The 22,501-nt window shown below is 47.7% G+C and overlaps 1 protein-coding gene across 1 annotated transcript in view; it reads right to left on the bottom strand.

Moving 5' to 3' along the window:
• Nucleotides 1-22,501, bottom strand: part of igdcc3 (immunoglobulin superfamily, DCC subclass, member 3) — a 74,255-nt gene that overhangs the window by 11,100 nt on the left and 40,654 nt on the right. Inside the window, exons 3-7 of the mRNA XM_056608119.1 lie at nucleotides 12,432-12,576; nucleotides 11,805-11,935; nucleotides 10,928-11,065; nucleotides 6,593-6,751; nucleotides 5,196-5,361 (exon numbers count right to left, since the gene is read on the bottom strand). Coding sequence (XP_056464094.1) covers nucleotides 5,196-5,361; nucleotides 6,593-6,751; nucleotides 10,928-11,065; nucleotides 11,805-11,935; nucleotides 12,432-12,576 — 739 coding nt within the window. The remainder of the gene's footprint in view (nucleotides 1-5,195; nucleotides 5,362-6,592; nucleotides 6,752-10,927; nucleotides 11,066-11,804; nucleotides 11,936-12,431; nucleotides 12,577-22,501) is intronic.

The raw sequence follows: 22,501 nt of genomic DNA on the forward strand, positions 1-22,501 counted from the left end.
ACACACGCACGCACGCACGCACGCACGCACGCACGCACGCACGCACGCACGCACGCACGCACACACACACACACACACACACAAATGGAGGCTTGTACGAACATGGGCTCTCAGCAGACAAAATCAGACACACAGAAACTCACAGACACTCGTGCACAAATAGACACACACATACTCTCACACACGCATACAAAAGGACCCATGGATAAAAAAAAAGTGTGATAGGACCAAGTCACAGAACACTGAACTGTCCCAATACTCGAAGGCCATTTTGAATGGTTCAGGGAGGACAAAGGCGAGAGAGGGGGGGTTGGGTTGGGTTGGGTGGTGGAGGTGGGTTCGCGGTGTGTTGAGTGAGAGGTTGTGCGTGAGTATGTGTGTAGACGGGAGGTGTGTGTGTGTGTGGGGGGGGGGGGGGGGGGGGGGGGGGGGTTGGGATTTTTCTCTGAGAGGAGGGGATAGGAGAGCAGGGAGTTGACTGATTGCAGACAGGGTCACAGTTCAAGGCCAAGACCCTGTCCTTACCTCTGTGGAATGGGGACAGTGTGTGTGTGTTGGGGAGGGGGGGTTGTTCCCCTAAAGGAACCTCTGTTAAATCAATAATAATGTCTATCTCTTTATTTATAGCCCCTTTTCATAGAACAGGTTTCTGAGAGTTCCTGTTAAAATAAAAGATTTAAATATAGTCAAAGTATATTAACTTCTTAATATGATATAAGTATTATATTTATTATCATACATTTTTATACATAGATTAGTATTGTATTAAATTGTTTTATCATTCTTGTGACCTAATAGTATTGTTCGAATGTCTAATTTTATACCATCAAAGATAATATATAACTTTATTATATAAAAAGTATGCCAAATGAAATTCCCTAAATAAAAAAAACCAATGAAACTGAACAAATTTAATCAGAGGCTCATTAACTTCATGGGAGCAGCCCGCGACAACCCTTACGTCACTCCGGCCAGTCAAGCTTTATTACACTGTAATGTGATTGGCCAGTCAGCTGGAAAGAGGTGAGCCAACATACACGCCATTAACAAGAGCGCTGGGAGAGTCTTCATAGAGTTGCTAGACCAGCAGGGTCCAAAGAGTCAACTCAGCAAAGCCCTCTGATAAATATAACCCTGTGAAGCAAAGGAGCACTACCCCTCTCGCTCTGTCTTTCTCTCTCTGTCTGTCTCTGTGTCGCTCTCTCTCTGTCTCTCCGTATCTCTTTATCTCTCTCTGTCCCTCTCTCTCTCTCTCTCTCTCTCTCTTTATCTCTCTCTCTCTCTCTCTCTCTCTCTCTCTCTCTCTCTCTCTCTCTCTCTCTCTCTCTCTCTCTCTCTCTCTCTCTCTCTCCTCTCTCTCTCTCTCTCTCTCTCTCTCTCTCTCTCTCTCTCTCTCTTCACTGTGTCTTTCTCTCTGTGTCTCTCTGCCCATACATTCACATACAGTGAGGCAGGTTACCACTCACACTCTTAAGCCTCCCCTTATGGCTGGCTTTCCTTTAAACCACATGTCTGTGAACTATACATCAAGGTCGCCCCAGGAGCCGTGGCCTTGCTCTACCTTGGTACAAAACTGCTAACAGCGGGCAGTGATTAGCATACCTATTGTTAGCTGCTTTTAGCTGGGCGATATCACCTGAAAACAAAACAGCTAATACCTAGAATCACACAGCTAACAGGGAACACTTAAAGGCCACCAATAGTTTACAGACCACCACCTACTACTTTACTGCTATTTTTGTGTGTGTATGTGTGTCTAAGGTTTAATGAGTGTGTATGTGGATTTTTGTGTGGTGTGCCTGTAGGCATATGTGATTTTGTGTGTGATTTTGTGTGTGCGTGTGCGTGTGTGCGTGCGTGCGTGCGCGTTCGTGTGTGTGTGTGTGTGTGTGTGTGTGTGTGTGTGTGTGTGTGTGTGTGTGTGTGTGTGTGTGCGTGCGTGTGCGTGTGTGTGTGTGTGCGTGTGTGTGTGTGTGCGTGTGCGTGTGTGTGTGTGCTGAATAGAGGGCAACGAGGCTGTGCATTAGCATGTTTGATTATCTCAGCAGGAATGAGTGATGACTTACGCCGACACAGTTCTGTGTGCGTGCGTTCGCATGTGTTTGTGTGTGTGTGTGTGTGTCCTGGCCCGGCCGTGATTAATGTAAGTGCATGCGTGTGTTTGTCTGTGTGGATGCCTGTGCAGGACACGCGTGTGCGTGAATGAAATGCGAAATCAATTCTGTTTGCCTTCGTGTCCGTTTGCCGCTGAAGGTCAAGATAATGTTTTCCGTCGCACGCATTTCACACGCACACACATGCACGCGCACAAACACACACACCTACACACAAGACAAACACACATATTAATTAAGGCCTCTCTGTCAGGTGTGTGAGGCTGCTCTATCGGATACAGTAAGGCTGCAAATAGCCAAATCCCATTTACATAAGATTACTGTTGTCGTGGCTTGGGGGACAGAACAGTACCTTCTACCAATGCCCAATCCATTCTCTCTCTGGGAGCATAAATAAAAGTCACTATGTGATAGATTGACTAAACATCCACCATGAAGCCTTTTAGACTCCACGCAAACCTCTTCCTGCCTCTGAATTCTAATGAGCTATAAAGGCCCACACTGGGCCGGCTTGTTTAGATTATAAACACAAAACACACAAAGAGGTTCTGTGACGATGAAGGAGAGGCCGATGTCTCATATCTAATTACTTTAACATCTAAGAGCCTGGCTACGAATCGGTTGAGATAAAGATTAAGCCATTCTCTTCCTTAAATGGTCGACTGCATTTTGTGGTCAACTAGCGCAGTTTATGAGCTAATTAGCTAATGGCAGAGCGCGGCCTGAGACCTGTCATTTTAACCAATCACTGTGCAGCGTTTGTAATCCATGGGATTCGTGTGCACGGTCATATATTAAGGTAAGAGAGTGGTAACTCTGTCACACTGTGACCCCACTGCTCACTCTCGCTCTGCCTCTCTCGCTCTCATACTCAGTATCGCTCTGTCTTCGTCTCTTTGTCTCTCTCTCTGTGTCTCTCCCTCCCTCACTCTCTCTCTGTAGCTTTAAATCTCCCTCTCTCTCTCTCTCTCTAGATATATCTTTCTCTCACTCTCTCTCTCTCTCTCTGTATATGTAGCTATATATCTCACTCTATCTCTCCGTCTTTATTCTCCTCAAGCCTCTCTTTTTAGCTGTAGACATCCTTCTTCTCTCCCTCTCTCATTCTCTCTCTCACACTCTATTCCCTCTATCCTTCTCTCGCACTCCCTTTGTCTATCTCACTTTCTCTCCCCGTATTAGTCTTCTCTCCTCTCCCTTCCTCTCTCCGAGATCGAGAAAGAGAGAGAGAAAGGGAGAGAGAGAGAGCGGGGGAGAGCGAGATAAGCAGGAGTGAGTATGGATGTGAGCGAGTGAAGGTCTGCACTCTGCAGCTCAGAGCATTATATTCATTCACTAACTTCCCTCTATTGATTTCCTCTGCATTTTAAAATGGAATCACTCCATCTTGCTTTCATATAGAGCATCAACAGATATTCTCATTACGACCGAGTGCGTTGATCACTAGGACACACACACACACACACACACACACACACACACACACACACACACACACACACACACACACACACACACACACACACACACACACACACACACACGCACACACACACACACAGACACACACACACACGATACACACACACACGGTACACCCGCACACGATAAACACACAGACACACACACACATACACACACACACAAACAAACACTCAACCACCAAAATGAATTAGTGCTGGAATAAACTGTGTATGGATTCTTGTGCGCGCCTAAGTGTAAGTGTAATAAACTAGTGTGTGCTTTTGAGCATGGGTCTGCAGAAACAATAACACTAGCAGATTGAGAGGGTGAGCCGCGAGGCCCTCGGAACATGAAAGCCTGTCGGGGATGCAGGAGCGCTAGCTGTCAAACAGTTCGCCTCCGCCGTTCCCTGGGCTGCCTCTCAGACCTGGCGGTATTCATAAACGCTTCGATTTGTTGTTGCTATTTGTCGAAGGGCCTCCGAGATGGTCTGGAAATTAAAAACCCTTCCCCGCGGGGAAACACTCCTATCACTTATCCGCTAGCCTACCCATGACTCCGTCAATAAGGTTAGGAGTGACACGCCGTATGGGATCGATGCCGTCCAGGCCTTATGGACGTCTGAGGGCCGTGGGCTTGGCTGGGCTGCTGGAGGCTTGTAGGAGGTGGTTGATGTCCCCTTCTTTTCAAAATGGTGGCAGCTTGCAATTCGTTTTATACACTGCTGTTTACCACTGATATTAAAAACATAGTTTCTTTGCCAATGTTATCAAAAGGATTTGTTATATTGAGTGAAATAACATCCAACCGATTGTTGTACCATGTCACTTAAAACAAGACTTCTTGCACTAACTTTGCGATTGCTGGCGTACTAAACAGAGGATTCCCCCCCAACGTGTGTCCGTATCATGAGGGGTTTGGATGTGACGCCTCTCCCCCTCAGAGGCCTTGAGGCTGGTGTGTAAGGTGGATCCATGAGGGGAAGGGGGCCAGGTCCCAGCGGACCGTATTCCTGACAGGTGGTCCTGTATGGTACTAGAAGTGTGTGGAGGCGGACTCGGCTATACATTTGATTTCCATATATTAAAGCTGTATCACTATATAATCAGTGTGTGTATGTTACTATATATAGTGTTTATATTAAAGTCACAGTGCATATAGAGACACTATAGCTATATGACTACGTAGTTAAAGAGGTTATATTAAAGCTGTATCACTATATAACCAGTGCGTGTATGTTACTATATATATTGTTTATATTAAAGTAACAGTGCATATAGAGACACTATAGCTATGTGACTACGTAGTTAAAGAGGTTATATTAAAGCTGTATCACTATATAACCAGTGCGTGTATGTTACTATATATAGTGTTTATATTAAAGTCACAGTGCATATAGAGACACTATAGCTATGTGACTACGTAGTTAAAGAGGTTATATTAAAGCTGTATAACTATATAACCAGTGCGTGTATGTTACTATATATATTGTTTATATTAAAGTCACAGTGCATATAGAGACACTATAGCTATGTGACTAGGTAGTTCTAGAGGTTCTACTGTATCACTATATAATCAGTTTGTCTATGTGACTATATATAGTGTTCATATTAAAACCTGTTGTTGTTGCGCAGCTTGACGTGCCCCCCGGGCTCCAGGATCTGTCCGTTCTTCAGCCAGGTGAGCTGGGGCCGGGGCTGACCCTGGGCCTGGCAGCTGAAGATGGCGGTGGTCCCCACCGGCCTGGCGATGGACTGGGGGGGCTGGACGAACTCTGCTGGTGCTGGGGGGACAAGAGGTAAAGAGAGGGAGGGAGAGAGAGAGAGGGAGGGGGGAGGGAGAGAGAGGGAGGGGGAGAGAGGGAGGGGGAGAGAGGGAGGGGGGGAGAGAGAGAGAGAGAGAGAGAGAGAGAGAGAGAGAGAAGAGAGAGAGAGAAAGAGAGAGAGAGAGAGAGAGAAGAGAGAGAGAAGTAGAGAGAGAGAGGAGAGAGAGAGAGAGAGCAAGAGAGGAGAGGGAGAGAGAGAAGAGGGGAGCGAAGAAGAAGAGAGAGAAGAAGGGTAGATGAAGAGAAGATAAGGAGGAGGGAGAGAGGAGAGAGAAAAGGGGGGATAACAGCCAAGGGGGGAAGAGATAAAAAAGGGGTAGGGGTAGAGAAAGGGGGAAGGGAGAAAGGAAAACGGAGCACCAACGAGGAAGGTAGATAAGAGAGTGAAATAAATAGTAGAGGTAGAGAAAGAGAGAGGGTAGTTGAGTGAAACCAGAAAACCAGAGAAAAAGAGATAGATCGATGTTATGCTCATCTTAAAATTGCAGAAAATCACCTCTTTTTCACACCCATAAGGTTTTGTTTGAATTACAAATCCCTGTTTAGTTAAGCAGTAAATGGCGTTTTGATGCTGTTCCTTTCCTTATTTTACTCATATCCCTAGTTCTTCTTGACGTTATGGTAATGGTGCTCTTTGCACAGCGTCCCGGCGAGTTATTAATAGTTTTCAGAAACATAGATTTTAGTCAAAGAAACTGACATGGTAATAAAATCAAAACATCGCTGGTCATTTCCTTTGATGGCAGCCTGGACACCCACCAGCAAACACCTTATGCGGTGAATATTGCAATGTGTACTACAGGAAGCGAAGGCCTCCCCCCGTCCCTCACTGAGATCTCCACAGACCTACAGCCGCTCAAAGACCCCCAGCAAGACCTGGCCCTGCTGCACCCCAATTATCAAATCCTGCAGAGTCTACGAGGCCACCGGACCCCGAAACACGTCCTGCACCAGAAGGTTCTCTAAGAGCTCCAGGAACTCAAAGACCTGAATATTCACAGGGACCCCGAGCAAGAACCCAGACCTCCAGGACCCATCACACCCTCCCTCGAGCTAGTTTTTACGAATATCTTCTTCAGGATCTCAAAGTCCTCAAAATCCCCCCGCCCCCTCCCCCCCCCTTCCACGACCCATCTGAAGACATCTCCAATGCACCCCCCATCCCCCAAAGGACCCCAAAAAGACGGACCTTGGACCACGAGATGTCCCTGGGCGGTCCTGCGGACCCGGGTCCCAGGCTTGTTGGCGGCGCAGACGTAGACCCCCGAGTGCTGCACGCCCACGTCAGAGATCATCAGGTTTCCCGTGCCCAGAACCTGGATGCCTTCCACCCCGATGGGACGTCCATCTAGCCAGGGGAAAAGGCCATCATGAGACACGTACAGTAACAACGGGTAATAAATGTGTGGATGAGAATTACCAGCATGTCAATTCTTCTTTTCAAAGGGTTGTGACTGTAAGAAACACATCTTTATGGTGGAACCACAACGTTATTTTTCCATAAGCTCCATGATTGACACTATGGGCACGCACTCGACGCACACACAACAAAAGGATATACTTTTGTTGCTTCAATAAACAGCCACTATAGCAGCCGTTTTGTAGGCGGTGGTCATATGAGAGCAGAGTGTGCCAGTTTAGTAAGATATCTGGTTGGTTCAGAGCAGACAATGACCTGTGGAGATGACCTAAGGACAAAAAGAAACACCCCGGAAAGAATCGACCACTGTGGCGTCCAATGACACATGGAAACAAGGTGGAGAGAGGAACTGAGTTTTGCATCCGCACGATGAGTATGAGTGTAATTCAGCATTAACCTTGAAGCTTGAGTTGAGTGGCTTGAAGTGGCCTGAATTGGTCTGGATGTAATTTTGATTATTTTACTACTTGAATGGTGCACCACTTCTGTTGGAAGAATAAAACGAATGCTAGATATTAGGTATATTATGAAGAGAGTAATTACCTCGCCTATTTCATCATTTCTAAAGTATTTTCTTTGCACAAAAACCCACGTGGAATCATGGGAAACCAATGTTTCCGGAGTTTCTCTTCCAATATCGTTAGAAATTTTGTCACTTAATAAACAGTTAATGAGTCGATTCACTTACAGCGGGTTAACTAAAAGCTTTAACTGTAGATCAGTGACCTCACTTAGACTATGTTATAACAAAACGCATATTTGTGCTTTTAGGCAAAGCCTCCCATGCGGAGGTACTTCGGATTTTCTCTCGTTCCGGCAGGAATCTCAAGTAGGAGTTCAAAGAGCGCAAGCTGCAAGAACTTAAACGAGCGAGATGAGGAGAATTTTTCTTGAAGAGGATTGATTGAGATTAGAAGATTGAACGGGCCTAACAGCGGTGCAAAGGCACAGACATTGTATTTCTTTCTTTTTGATTTATTAATGGCTGAGAATATGAACAAATATGAAAAAAATGCTTTTAAAATACATGGAGTACTCCAGCTTTAATTTTAACTGATCAAAACATATAAGCAGGGTAGAGAGTGAGTAGGTGAGAGAAAGTGAGAGAGAGCGAGAAAGTGAGAGAGAGAGAGAGAGAGACGAGAGAGAGAGAGAGAGAGAGAGAGAGAGAGAGAGAGAGAGAGAGAGAGAGAGAGAGAGAGAGAGAGAGAGGACAGAGAGAGGGAGGGAAGAGAGAGAGAGAGAGAGAGAAGAGAGAGAGAGAAGAGAGCGAGAGAGAGAGAGAGAGAGAGAGAGAGAGAGAGAGAGAGAGGGACAGAGAGAGAGGGACAGAGAGAGGGGGGGACAGAGAGAGAGAGGGACAGAGAGCGAGAGTGGGGCTTTCATACATGTTCTGCATGATGGTCACAGGACTATTTTATGAGCCCCACTATAGCTGGAAGGGGAATGCCAGAAGAAGAGAGACAAAAGGGGGTGTATAGCACGATAGGCGCTGTAGATGACTTCCCGCCTTTGTCTTTGTATATTTAATTGTATTTGGGCGTGCATCACAGGAATGCATGTAAAACTGGAAGATGAGCGAGTCCCAAATGGTGTAAGGTTGAACCGATCAGGAGGTAAAACGTGTTTTCTGTGTTATACTTTCTGTAATTAACAGCTTTGGGGTCCATTTGGGCAGTGAAATGAACAAAAGTTTGTTTTTAATGGGAAGCAGGACTTTTGGTTGAGTGCTAGTTTGGATAAAGGCCCAGATCAGTCAATGACCATGGACCAAAGTGTGTAATCCAAAGCAGCACAGCCGGTTACCACTACGACCGTTGTCTGCTCAATTTGAGGATGTGTAGGGCAACAGCTTGTTAGTGACAGATGCTGCATTTATGGGAGATTAAATAAGTCCTTGTCAAGACCTTGTCACAAAGCTGGCTGTTAGGCAGGGGACCCACCAACAGTAACTGTCACTTCTTATCTTCCCAACTTGTTATAACTTCATAACAAAGATAAGGTGTAGGCAGCGAAGCAAGGAATCGTTTTTTTTCTCAGAGAATTGTCTGAGCTGTCCTGATAAGGCCGGACTTCAACATCCTCCTCCAATGAGCTGAGCAGCGAGGGATTAGACCCCAGCAGGGGGTTTCTCCTAATAATCACTCCAATAAGAAGTGACCAAATATAACACCGGATATAATATTAGTAATCCAACCCTATCATGGGTTTGAAATGTCGTTCTTCTTTAACAAGTCTTCAGGAAGAAGGAGAAATACATGACGCAGAGGAATCCTTTTATATTACGGCCAGAGCTTTTAAAAGATAAGAAAAGACAATCCTTTATTGCCTCTGAAGGGTAAATTGGGGGTAATTTGGTGGAAGACAATAATAGTTATACGTTACAGTACAGGATAGAAACAGATGGAACATAATGACTCTTGAGCCTCAATGGAAATATGGACGAGATTTTGCCAACGCCATATCTCTCTGTCCAGATAATAAACACAACCTCGCATCTCACCCAATGATGTGCTTTCACAATCCTTTTATTCCATTTTTATTTATTAAATGTATTAAAAATATCACTATTTATCTCAGGAAGGAGAGCTTGCGGGGGTCTGCTGACCCTGCGAGCATTGCTGAGCGAAGGTCTGACACCTACCTGCCCCTTAACCACCTGGATCCGTCTCCCCTGTAAATTGCTTATGATAAAATCTCTCCTACTAAATGACTCTATTGTAGCACTATCCTGATTCTATTAGCTCCTCACTCCTCCATTCTACACCACTGTCCTCCTGTTTCTTTAGGCTGAGCAGACTAGTTTTCGCCGCTTGTATCGGCACTTGTCAATCTCTGATTCAGCCCAACTCCAGCGGGGGCAGCGGGGCTGTGGTTGCGTCGAATGAATAGAAGCAAACAGAGACAAATGTGGATCCATTACATTCATTATGCTTCATCCCCTGGCCCCTCTGCCTCTAATCTAATACACACAGCGCCCATCGCACAGGCTTTTCATTCCAGTCAATTGTGTAAGGCAATATGCTCAATGTGATTTCCTCCAACTGGTGGTCGGGATAGGGGGGGGTAAGGGGGGGCAATTTCCATTCTGATCAGCGGATCAGATTGGATAATAGTAAAACCAAACAGAGCAGATCGGGAAATTGCTAGCAACCGTTTTGGTGATTGTCGGGAAGAAACGAATGGAGGAAGAGGAAATGCGTCTCAACAGCTCTTATCTCCTAGCATGAGCTGGTCGTCGTGGAGATTCAGAAGCAGGATATCGGTTTTTCCGGGGTTGATTAGCGCGTCCCTCATCAGGAATAGAACCGTACACTTAACCCCCGGGGCCACTGGAAACCCCCCCTTCTGTATCACGCGGCCACACGCGCGCGCGCGCACACACACACACACACACACACACACACACACACACACACACACACACACACACACACACACACACACACACACACACACACACACAAACTTAAAAAGCACACAGACACACACGCATACACACTTACATATGCACACACACACACACACACACACACACACACACACACACACACACACACACACACACACACACACACACACACACACACACACACACACACACACAAACACACACATACACACACACAAGCCTACTTAAGCGTGCACGTGCAAACACAAACAAGCTTACATATGTACCCATGTCACATACACACACAAACAGATACCAGCACAAACACACCCCATACAGAGAAACACACCAGGACACAGACACACAGGCACACACACACACACACACACACACCGAACAAACACACACACACACACACACACACACACACACACACATTGACAGAGAAACGATGGTCATTCATCACATCCCAGGACATGTGGTGACCGGGGCATTTTTTCCTCAACAATTAAAACCACTCTCAGCAAGAACAGAGCTCGGCGAAAGAGGCTGAATAATCCAAGACAACCACAAAGGACAGTCCAGTATTGTGCGCTTGTATGCTATATCTAAGTATATACACACTAGAGATAAACAAGGTTACTATGTTACTATGTCGTATCAATATCTAACACACACAAAACACGTTAGGTAGTTCCAAGTTCCTCTCTTACCAAGTCTGCTCCATGAAACAATAGGCTTGGGGTATCCCGTGGCAACGCACTCCAAGATGGCCGTCTGGTGAACAGTGAGGGTGAGGTTCTCAGGGCCCACCAGGATGACGGGCTCTTTGTAGACAGAAGACTGGGAGCCTGCGTGGTAGGAGAGTGACGGAGGCTTTAATTACATTTATCTGCCCGCCGTCGTCTCCGCACGGACCCCGTCGCCGGCCAGACGACGGCAACAGCGGGGTCGGGGGTCGTGGTGCCATCTTGGTTGCGAGACGTCAGGGTTAGAAAAAATAATAGTACAATGACAAGACAAAAGGAGTGATGAGGAATGCGTTTCAGTTGGGGGAAACGTTGGTGCCAGTTGTCTCGTTTTTTTTTAATGGCCTTGGCGTGCCCTTTAGTTCTTGGGAACATTGTTCATAATTATTTACATAGCTGGGATGTTTACTTTGTCGACGATACTTTAAATTCCATTCGGGATAATGTATGAGACGGTTCAATAATATCTATCTATTCTAATTATCCATGTAAAGGCATTCCAAATAAATAGTTTTAACAATGATTTGCATAGTTTTATGCAAATATATATTTTTTGTTTTGTTCTGTTGGATTTAATAATGCTAAATATTGGCTATGCTAAGTATTCTTACAGTAAAACTTGACCTTTCACCCAAATACCTGATATGCCGATATGGCATTAGGTGTTATAACATCCCATGATAAATAATAACCTCAGACGATCAAGTGTACGTCCGCTTCAGAAACTTTAAATGGGAACTCTGGATGATGAATGGTGAATGCTGTGGCACAGCTTGAACCGACTTGGCAGCTGGAAGAGGATTTTGAACAGGAGCATGAGTGATGAAGTGAGTGTAGGAACCTGAGACGGTGAGCCGGGCCTCTGCGCTGTGTTTGACTCCAGCGCTGTTGTGGGCCACACAGCAGTAACGCCCCGCATCGCCCGGGCCCAGACCGGTGATCTGGAGAACGCCTGTAGGGAGGAGGGTGTACCTACGCACACACACACACACACACACACACACACACACACACACACACACACACACAACACACACACACACACACACACACACACACACACACACACACACACACACACACAGGTAGATGGAGAAAATAAAAAATAAAATACAAACCTACCAAGGTCAAAAAATATAATTGTGTTGTTGTCTATTGTTAATGTGTAAGTCTGTTATAGAAGTTTGTGTTAGCGTAGAGAGTGTGCGTATGTGTGTGTTATTGTAGAGTGTGTGAATATTTGTGTGTGTGTTTGTGAGGTGTGTTTGTGCATGTGATCGTAGATTGTGTGTTTGTTATCGTAGAGTGTGGGTGGGTGTGTGTCTGTGTGTGTGGTGTGCTTGTGTACACGTATTATAGTGTGTGTTATAGTGGTGCGTGTGTGTGTATTGCATTGCGTGTTGTAGTATGTGCTGTGTGCACTATGTCGGGCCTGTAGGGCCCTATTGCGTCCTATCATTATGGTTACCTCTCGTCCTCTGTATTCACCGGGCGGCCATCCTTCTCCCAGCTGATCAGGGGCTCTGGCAGCCCGTGGACCTGGCACTGGAAGCGGGCCACACCGGCCTCCTCGCCACGCACCGAGTCTGGCTGCACGTGGAAGTCTGCCATGGCTGGAGGGAGAGACACACAGACAGAGAGAGAGAGAGAGAGAGAGAGAGAGAGAGAGAGAGAGAGAGAGAGAGAGAGAGAGAGAGAGAGAGAGATGTTATTTGTATCTTATTTTATGTTCAACGTGCTTTGGCAATGGAAATGTATGCTTCCCATGCCAATAAAGTCTATTGAATCTAAACGAGAAAAAGAGAGAGAGGCAGAGAGGGAGCAAGAGAGAGAGAGAGAGAGAGAGAGAGAGAAAGAGAAAGAGAAAGAGAAGAGAGGAGAGGAGAGAGAGAGAGAGAGAGAGAGAGAGAGAGAGAGATAGAGAGGGGAGAGAAAGAGAGAGAGAGAGAGAGAGAGCGAGAGCGAGAGCGAGAGAGAGAGAGAGAGTGTGTGAGAGAGAGAGAGAGAGGTTAGTCCCTAATTACCCTAAATTAAAACTTCACAGAATCACAACAATGCTTATTATTAACATTGCATATTAAGAAAAGGCTTCAGCCTCAGAGCGGGGAGGTCTTTTAGAAGGCAAGTTCTAGGTCATATTTTAGTGACTTCATATCCACGCCATAGCCATTCAACATTAGTCTCGCAAATTGTTATCTTAGTGTTCCCATTTCCTGTAAACCACTCCAGGTAGAAAGAGGGCTATCTGAGGGACGGCCGGTAGAGATCGACAATACAGTTAGCATTGGGCCACTCTGGCAAATCCCTTTCCAGTACATTGAGAGCTCTTCACATCAAATAAGATGATCGGATATGTGGACGTGGGCGCCCAGGTCTGGATCAGCGCGGGGTCGCTGTGACTCTCAGCGGGGGGATTAGCACCGTGAGCTAACACGGATGCTACTCCTCAGAGTAAACAGCCTTCTATTACTGATGGCTATCAGCCGTAGGCGGAGGGGTCAGCCTATAAAACAGGTCTCGACTGGTGGAGAGGCTGGGTGGGAACTGGGCGGTATGGAGGGAGATGTGAACAGTAATGGCCAGCACGGGCATTGGTATGGTAATGCACTGGATTACATGTATGTCACATCGCTATTCCCAGTAGCACAAAGGCGGTGTGGTCGGAAGGGCAGGCAACAAACTCAATTAGAAAGAGGCCTCTGTCTTTCACAGCTCTCTCCGCTGCTGCAAGACAAGTGCACTCATTTAAATGTCAACCATAATTAACTTGGGCCACGCCAGGGCTAGCTGGACACTGCTAGCATGACAAGGGAGGGAACAACCATGTTTTGTCCACTCCTCCTCAAAGACACTGCTCTTTTTTTCACCTTGCGACGGCAGAAAACCCCCTGTGAATGTTGTGTTCTGGCGCTGCTGCACCAGAGGAAGATGTCCGCTGTTCGTTTTGCAGTTGGAGACGCGTTGTTTTCATAACAGATTTGCTGGAAGCTATCCATTGTGTGACAATACCAAGAGGGCATTCATGTTTAGCACGGTAGTCCCAGGGGGAATCGAACAATGCCCTGCTCTTCCAGCTGAGCCACATTGTTTAGATGCTGTATCCACAGAACATGGGAATGTATTTGATGGTATTTTCGGTTTTATTAGACCTTTTACATTTTATGGATCTTCTCAACTGAATCAGTCAACTGATATCGCTCCTTTTTATTACAGAGCCAGAAACTGGCTTATCGAATCACACTATAAACATACCCATAAATCAACATTATCTCCGGCCGGTATGCACATACATTAACAAATACACGCACCATGAGAGCAACATAAGCACAACGACATGAATACATTTTTATAAAAGTAAGAGTAAGGAGTAAAGCGAGAGAGGTTCGATTAGGAGAGAGAGGTAAAGGGAAAGAGAGGGAGAGAGAGAGAGAGGTAAAGGGAAAGAGAGGGAGGAATAGAGAAAGAGAGAGAGGTAAAGGGAAAGAGAGGGAGAGAGAGAGGGAGAGAGAGAGAGAGAGAGAGAGAGAGAGAGAGAGAGAGAGAGAGAGAGAGAGAGAGAGAGAGAGAGAGAGAGAGAGAGAGAGAGAGAGAGAGAGAGAGAGAGAGAGAGAGAGAGAGAGAGACCCTAACCCGAACAAGAGAATGAGAGAGAATGAATGGTACAGAGGTAGGGAGAAGGAGAGTGAGGGAGACAGAGAGCCAGAGAGGAATCGCTTTAACCTTCTTAAGATGTCATTATTACATTCTAGAGTAATGAGAATATAATCATTCTGTAGCGTGCTCTGACCTTGCTGCTGTAAGAGGATGTATGGGGTTTTGCATGAAGCTCACATGCAGATTTGAAACAGGCTATTTTTGCAATCTTCCAGTGGTGGCAGCTCATGGTGCCCTCAAATGAGTATGAAAAAGAGAAAGGTTTGCAGTTAGGAGTCTCTGTACCGGTCTCCTGGGACATCGCAGGGACCCACAAACTGTGTCTGACCAGTGTGCGGCAAAGTGGCTGCTTTGTGACTGGGGTTCCCTCCTGGGTCTCCCCCCCCCCCCCTATCACACAGGAGGACGTGTCACTCGTACGGAGGAGAAACCAGGCCAAGTGCTCCATCTCCTGAGCCCAGTCAGTCTCTCCTAGGGAGGTCTGAAGTGCTCCAGTGCTGTCTCACCGCTGACTGAGTAGCACTGCAGATACTCTAGCTGGGACGAAAGTAAAAGTAAGAAGTTGGAAAATGATTGGAAAATAAATTAGATTCTTTTTTTTGGTACAGAGTATGCATACTAACCACTTTAACCGAGAGTTTGTGAGGGAAAATAATTAACGCTAGTCCAGTTGGGTCTTCAATGGTATAAGGTGAAGTATCCCATAATGAGTATAATGTATTGGTGGAAGTTATAAGCTGTAACCTAGTGAGTATAGGACTGTGAGAAACTGTCAATAGTAATTCATGTTAAGGGGAAGAGAGGTATGCGGAACTAATCCTCATGTTCCTTGTACGAGACAAGCTCTTTAATGGCTTCACCTCAACATTTAACCACCAAATATTTTGCCTCGTCCACAAAGACATGATTTCAACACCTGTTCTGTCAAAAGGGGAATGAAAAAGTGACAGATTCGTACTATAACCCCAGCGAGCCACGCGGGCCGTAAATTGAGTGGTAGTGACAGGCCGTTCAACCAATCAGGTTAAAACCGTCACACGGTAATAAAACATATTTTACAACTCATGAGTAACATGTCCTCAATCGATTTCTCCATTTCTTTTATGTATTTTTTTTTTTTTAAAGGAAGATGTGCGACAGCTGTACTCTGACATGTTTTATCTTAAAATTATTTTGCACTTGTCTGAATGAAGATGTTATGCTAGCCATGTGTCAACACATCCCAATGTTAGCTGTACGTAAAGTAATATCCCCACATCCCTTTAACTGTTCATCAGTATGCGATAAAAAATAAAATACGCCTTTTTACTTTGCTATTTTATATCTAGCTAAGTATTATATATATATATATAATATATATATATATATATATGTATATATATATAATTGGCTTAAGCAAGTTCACATGAACCCATTTTAGCCTGAGATGCACCTTGTCTTTGGGTTTTCCAGTTCTCTGTACTGCAGGGTGAGCAAGAAGGACACATCACAAACATGTGGAGGTTCCAGCAATTTGACAACAAGGGACGAGTTGTGCTTAAGAGCCACAAGGGGTTTAGCACGGGATCTGTTGTTATACACGGACCGCATTTATGTGGCACTGGTGGAGGAAATAAGGCGTCGGCAAACACTTTAGAGCAACTAGTTCACCCACGGACACGGACACACACATGTACACACAAACACACAGTGTAATGTACAGAAGCCTATCAAGAAGATGGAACAAGGTGCTTGAGATTCGTACTGGCGTGGGGATGAATGGAATCAGGGCGGTTAGGCGTAGAGAGCTGGGGGACGAGCTGCGTGTCAGTTATTCTATCATCTATCATCTTCAAACACTGTTACATACAGTATGTTCCTGTTTACACCACTCCCAACAGACACGCTCTCTGTCTATCTCTATTTCTGTCTCCCTCTGACTCTGTCCGTCTCTTTCGCTCTGGCTCTCTCTCTCATGTTTCAAGATTCAATGGGCTCTATTGGCATGTAAAACGTACATTTACATTGCCAATGCTTTCTCTCTGTCTCTCTCTGCATCCAATAATGATCAAAGATTGTGTACACATTTGTTTTATTGAAATTGTGAGAAATGTTCGGAAGTCTGCCAATAAAGGAATGGTTAAAGGTCTGTCTCTCTTTCTCTGTCTCTGTGTGTGTGTTTGTGTTTCTCCCCATCTTTTACTTACTCTCTCTGGCCCGCTGTGTGTGTGTGTCTCTCTCTTTTACCCTCGTTCTCTCTCCAATCTGTGAGTGCCGTACACCCACAGAGACGAGACACGCTGCCCGGCTGCTGCTTGAGCCGGTGAGCGCGCCGTGAAGCGGGTGCATTCGTGGTAAATCACTGCCACCCTCCGCTCTACCTGAGGAGTGCGAGAGCGATCCACGCCAGCCGCCGATCTGCGTCTTTCCCTCCGCGGGGACGGGGGGAACGGGGGGGACGGGAGGGGGGGGGGGGGGGTTTGCCTGCCTGATTCATAGATCTGACAGAACTAATGGCACTAGCATCGTAAGCATCCCCCCCCCCCCCTCCCTCCCACCTCCACTTGATACCATCCCATCCCCCGCCGCCAATCCACCTCCACCTCCACTCACTCACCCCGTCCGGCACCACCGACACCATCGCCCCCACCCCCTGCAGCCTCGCCAGCCCCACGGTATCATTAAGCCCTGTGTTGTTCCATCAGCAGAGGAACCACGTCGCAGCCCCCCCCCCCCCCCCTCATTCCTTCCCATCTCGGGGGGGGGGGGTGGTAGGGAGGGGGGGGGAAGCTGTAAAAGACGAGATGAGATGAGGCCCATAAATAATGGAGATGGTGTTAGGTGCTATTCCAGCGCAGAGAGCCAGCACTTCAACAACCTTTAAATGGGCGCCCCCTGAAATAGCGCGCTGCGCGTCAAGCCGGGGAGACGGCCTTTTGATGCAGATGTGAGGCCTTATTGGCTCAGGAGAGCGCCGTTTAGCGGGGACTCCGGGCGGCCCCGTGGATCCTGATGGTTCTACGGGCCAGGTAGGAGTGGTGTTTGTTGGGGGGGGGGGGAGAAGGGAGGGTGGGGTAGTGGTGATGGGGGGGAGAGGGGGAGGGTGGGTGGGTGGGTGGTGGTGGAAGGGGACAATGGGTGGGTGGGTGGATGTGTTGGGGTCGGGGGTTGATCCCGGATGAGGGAAAGAGGATCGGGGTCCCGGCCGGCACGGCGATCAGTGTCCTCGCGTCCACGAGTTGGGCCTTTGCGTCGATCCGCGAGCCGGCTTACTAAGGCTGTACTCTGCAGGTAATGTGTTTCCACAACACGCACCACGGCAGCAGCCTCGGTCATTGGCTTTCTCTAATTGGCCTTTGAAAGACCTTTTCCTGCTGCCATTACTGCTCCCTCTGCGTGAAGAGAGCACGCTTAATGTCGCGCGCTAAACACTTCCTTATTACATTCTAAAATTACCATTTAGCCTGGGTGGTCTGGGAATGGGCGGCATCAGTCACGTGACATTTAAACTCTCGTGTACATCCGCTGTTAAACCTGCTGTTCTGCTTGTATACTGCACACTCGTTGTGCTCTGCAGTGACAGCCGTGATACCCTCTGTATACGTACACCATCCTGAAACCATAAAAGACCCCAAAGGGACCACCGGCCGGCGGTAATCCACCTGATGGCATTATCATTGACCTTGTAAATAGGGTATTACACGTGGGCGCGGCGCGGCGCCGGAGCCACTGTTGACTGAGTCGCGCCGCGGTCCACCGGGGATGACTTTAACACGGTTAATAACACGACGCGATAAAAACCCACACTATTTATCCACCCCGTCGCCACGGAGACCCGCAGAGGGGACACTTCGCTGCCTGCCTGTTGTCGCCATGGCGACCGCGGGACACGCCCCCTTCATTTCTCCACCCTGGTAACAAAGGGCCGGCCTCCGCCACGCCTCCCCCCCCCCCTCCCCCCCTCCAACGCCCCCCTCCCCCTCCAACGCCCCCCTCCCCCCTCTTGCTGCCCCGGCACCCAGCAACCCCACTAGTACCCATCCCCCCCCACCCCCCCCCCCCTCCGCCCCTAAGGTCGCCCCTCTGGTCCAACCCCATCCCCACCTTTACACCACACACACCCCAACCCCCACCCCCCTGCTCTGTCCTGGTGGGTCGGACTGGGAGCTCTGGGGCCTCTGGCACATCACCATGCAGAGCCTAATTAGAGAGGGGCCCAACACAGCCCCGGAGACACTCAACACCAAGAGACTAAAGGAAGTGGCAGAGAGAGGGAGAGAGAGAGAGGGGGGGGAGAGAGAGAGAGAGAGAGAGAGGAGCGAGAGAGAGAGAGAGAGAGAGAGAGAGAGAGAGAGAGAGAGAGAGAGAGAGAGAGAGAGAGAGGGGGAGAGAGAGAGAGAGAGAGAGAGAGAGAGAGAGAGAGAGAGAGATGAGAGAGAGAGAGAGAGAGAGGGGGGGAGAGAGAGAGAGGAGAGAGAGAGAGAGAGAGAGAGAGAGGGGTGGGGGAGAGAAGAGAGAGAGGGCGAGAGAGAGAGGGAGAGAGAAAGAGTAAGAGAGAAGAGAGAGAGAGAGGAGAGAGAGGAGAGAGAAGAGAGAGAGAGAGAGAGAGAGAGAGAGAAGAGGGGGAGAGAAGAGAGAGGGAGAGAGAGAGAAGAGAGAGAGAGAGAGAGAGAGAGAAGAGGAGGTATAGGGAGAGTGAGAGAGAGAGAGAGAGAGAGAGAGAGAGAGAGAGAGAGAGAGAGAGAGAGAGAGAGAGAGAGAGAGAGAGGAGGGATAGGGAGAGGGAGAGAGATGAGGGATAGGGAGAGGGAGAGAGATATGGTATTGCGACGAGATAGAAAAAGAGACACAGGAAAATATTTACATAAACATATGTAAAATGTTGATAAGGGCAATTTATGTCAAAAGGTTTTGGTTGTCCATTTCTGTGTATTGTTTTCTATTGATGATTATCTTTGGTAATAATGTCTAAAACAACCCGTTGATGGAATTGAGTAAAATTCACAGAGGGACACAATTAAAAGAGATGGTTGAATATAGGATGCATCAAAGCGAGACAAGAGGAGGAAAGCAATGGAGAAAGGAGATAGAGTGGGAGGAGAGAGACAGAGAGAAAGAAAAAGAGAGATGGGGAGAGTAACAGAGAGGAAGGACAGAGCGACATAGCGCGCGCGAGAGAGGCTTTTGTGTATTATAATGACTAACTCGGAGGCAATCTGGATGCTCATTAAACAGCTTCAAACACACTCTGATAATAATCACACATAGAAACACATTGATAGTCATAACTCAGCCTATCAGAAGACAGCGCAGAAGGGTGGCCAGTCAATCAGAGAGCAGCTCTCCTCTACGTGCCTTTTACCTCAACATGAGCGTTAGACTACACTCTCCCAAGAAGCGGACCATCCTCCATGGACAGTATTAGCTGAAATGGCACCACGCAGAAGTCGCAGACACGAGCATTAACCTTTTCCCTCGTTTTTTTTGTTTTTATTAATCTGACAGCCTCATCCCTCTTCACCATAATTATAGGACACGCTAGTCCCCGGTAGGAGCCCACTATCAAGGATCCTTTCCCTCTCCCGCTGCAAGGCTTCGGGGGTTGGCCCAGGGTCTCCGTCCGAAGGCCTGGGAAGTGGCCGTGAGGAAGGGGATACAGGAATAAATTGGAGGGGCGGATGCTGATCACGGATTTTTTCCGCGGGTCCTTCAGGAATCGAGGCCCGCTGTAAGAATCTGAAATAAGCACTCTCCGCACCTTTAGCACGTCGTCCTGGCTTTGTGGTCCCACTGGATGTAACACCCAGCTGCTAGTCACGACCCAGGTGAATACCCTTGGGTTCATCTCTCCCAGAATCGGCTCCCCCCGCCTCCCCTCCCTCCCCTCCCACCGGCTGGTCCCCCAAACTGAGGGGCTCACCCGGGTGGGGTGTGGGACCGCCTGTCTCGTCATAAGGGGTCTCACCATGTCCCTGTGTCCGTCGCCTCCCCCTTCCACTGTGGCTGCAGACCTACTCAGTGTTATGACATCCATACCGCGGCGGGAGAAGAAGGAAAGGAGTGAGCTTCAGTCAAAAGCATTAAAGGGGCGGAGGACGCACCTACCCACTCGCTCACATGCCCGCTAATAGGCGAATGTATCAAGCTGTGTTACACCGGATGACGTCACTCTATAATAGACAATCACGACCAAGCAGGGCTTTCGTTAGTCCGGAAACAAATCTCACAAGCTCATTTTTTATTTGCTTTCGTGATAAGGCCTGGCTTCCCTCCGATACAAAAATATTTCTGCCTGGTACGAGATAGGCCGACCAATCACAACCGCTTATCTAACATGAGGCGGGATAAACACGATGACGGTGCAGAGGAGCGCCGAAGAGGCTTTTTTTCAACAACAACAAAGATGGCTGCCCCTGATGTAGAATGGTCTGTTGATTTCGCTATCCACAGTATTTAACTAGCAGTTACTAAAAACACCTTCTATTTTAAAATTCTAATGGCAAAAACGGCAACAGACTCCGGTCGATGGTAATCAATCCCAGCTCTTTTCTTCTGTAGTATGTAGGCCTAAGTAGTATATAAATATACAATCACAGCAGAAAATTACCTACATGTATGTTGTGTATAAAAAAAACAATCAGCCGTTTCGTGGCTATGATTGGTTGAAGGCCCACCCAATTGCGTCCAAAGACATTTTGGTCTGCGCCCAATAGTTCCAGACTAATTGTAGTTTGCAATTCATCCGGCGATGCCAGACTTCTATAGTAGCACCCCATTTTATGTTACATCACGTGGACGTGTCTAATCACCATCTTTGGGTTCCCTATGATGCATTGCACTCATTTAACCAACCTACAATGATAATCCTTTGGCCATTCTTTCAAAGTGACCTCTGTCTTACCCTTACAAGCAGGAACGCCTTCGCCGCTTCGTTCCCACCATGGCAACGGGGTCTTCCTTTTCCCATCATTGCGGCCACTCTGGCCGTGCACTTTTAAATCAAGCCATCAAAACCTCCCCAATCGCTACATCACTTTTTTGTAAGGTTCAACGAGACACCTGCGTCTCTCCCTCTCTCTCTCTCTCTCTCTCTTTCTCTCTCTCCCTCCCTCTCCCTCCTTGGGTCTGGGAGAGAAGGATAGAATATCCCCCACCCTAACCACACAAAAGCCACCCGAAAAGCCAATTCCCAGAAGCCTTAGCTGTGGATGGACACTCCTGGCTTTCTAATTCAAATGAGGACCCTGTTTTCCATGTTCACATGTTGCTGCAAAAACTCCGACATGCATTAAAAACAAAACACTGGGAGACATCTGGGGGGCGAAATAGCGCAGAGATTCAGATGGAAATGGCTGTAGAATTCCTGCCCGGCCCGTCTCCGCCTCTTGTTTTGTGCAGCCAGACATTAGGGGGACGTGCATGAAGCTGGGAGGAACTGGGAACAACAGCCCGGCCAGACTGGGGGTCTGACCACTCCGCTGAGGCCTGAACACGCATCACTGTCACTCCACTGCACAACGGCTCACACGCTTAAGAGCAGGAACTGCCCGTCTGACGGAACAATCAGGAAGCACCAGGGAAACTCGGCCAGGACAGCGTCATCAACTTTATGAAACTATTAAAAGAAGGCCATGTATGTGTGTGTGTGTGGTGTGTGTGGGTGTGTGTGTGTGTGTGTGTGTGTGTGTGTGTGTGTGTGTGTGTGTGTGTGTGTGTGTGTGTGTGTGTGTGTGTTTGGGAGGGAGAGTGGATATTGCAGCGGTCTTTAAGAGTGTGTGGTGTGGCAAGGTGACCATGGGGTTGGAGGTGGAGGAGCCAGGTGAGGTGGGGCAGCAAGGAGAGGCAGAGGAGCCAGGGGATGGAGGAGGAGGTGGAGGTACCAGGCATTCACTCACACACACACAC

The sequence above is a fragment of the Gadus chalcogrammus genome, chromosome 14 (genome assembly GCF_026213295.1).
Source record: "Gadus chalcogrammus isolate NIFS_2021 chromosome 14, NIFS_Gcha_1.0, whole genome shotgun sequence".
Taxonomy (NCBI): Eukaryota; Metazoa; Chordata; class Actinopteri; order Gadiformes; family Gadidae; genus Gadus; species Gadus chalcogrammus.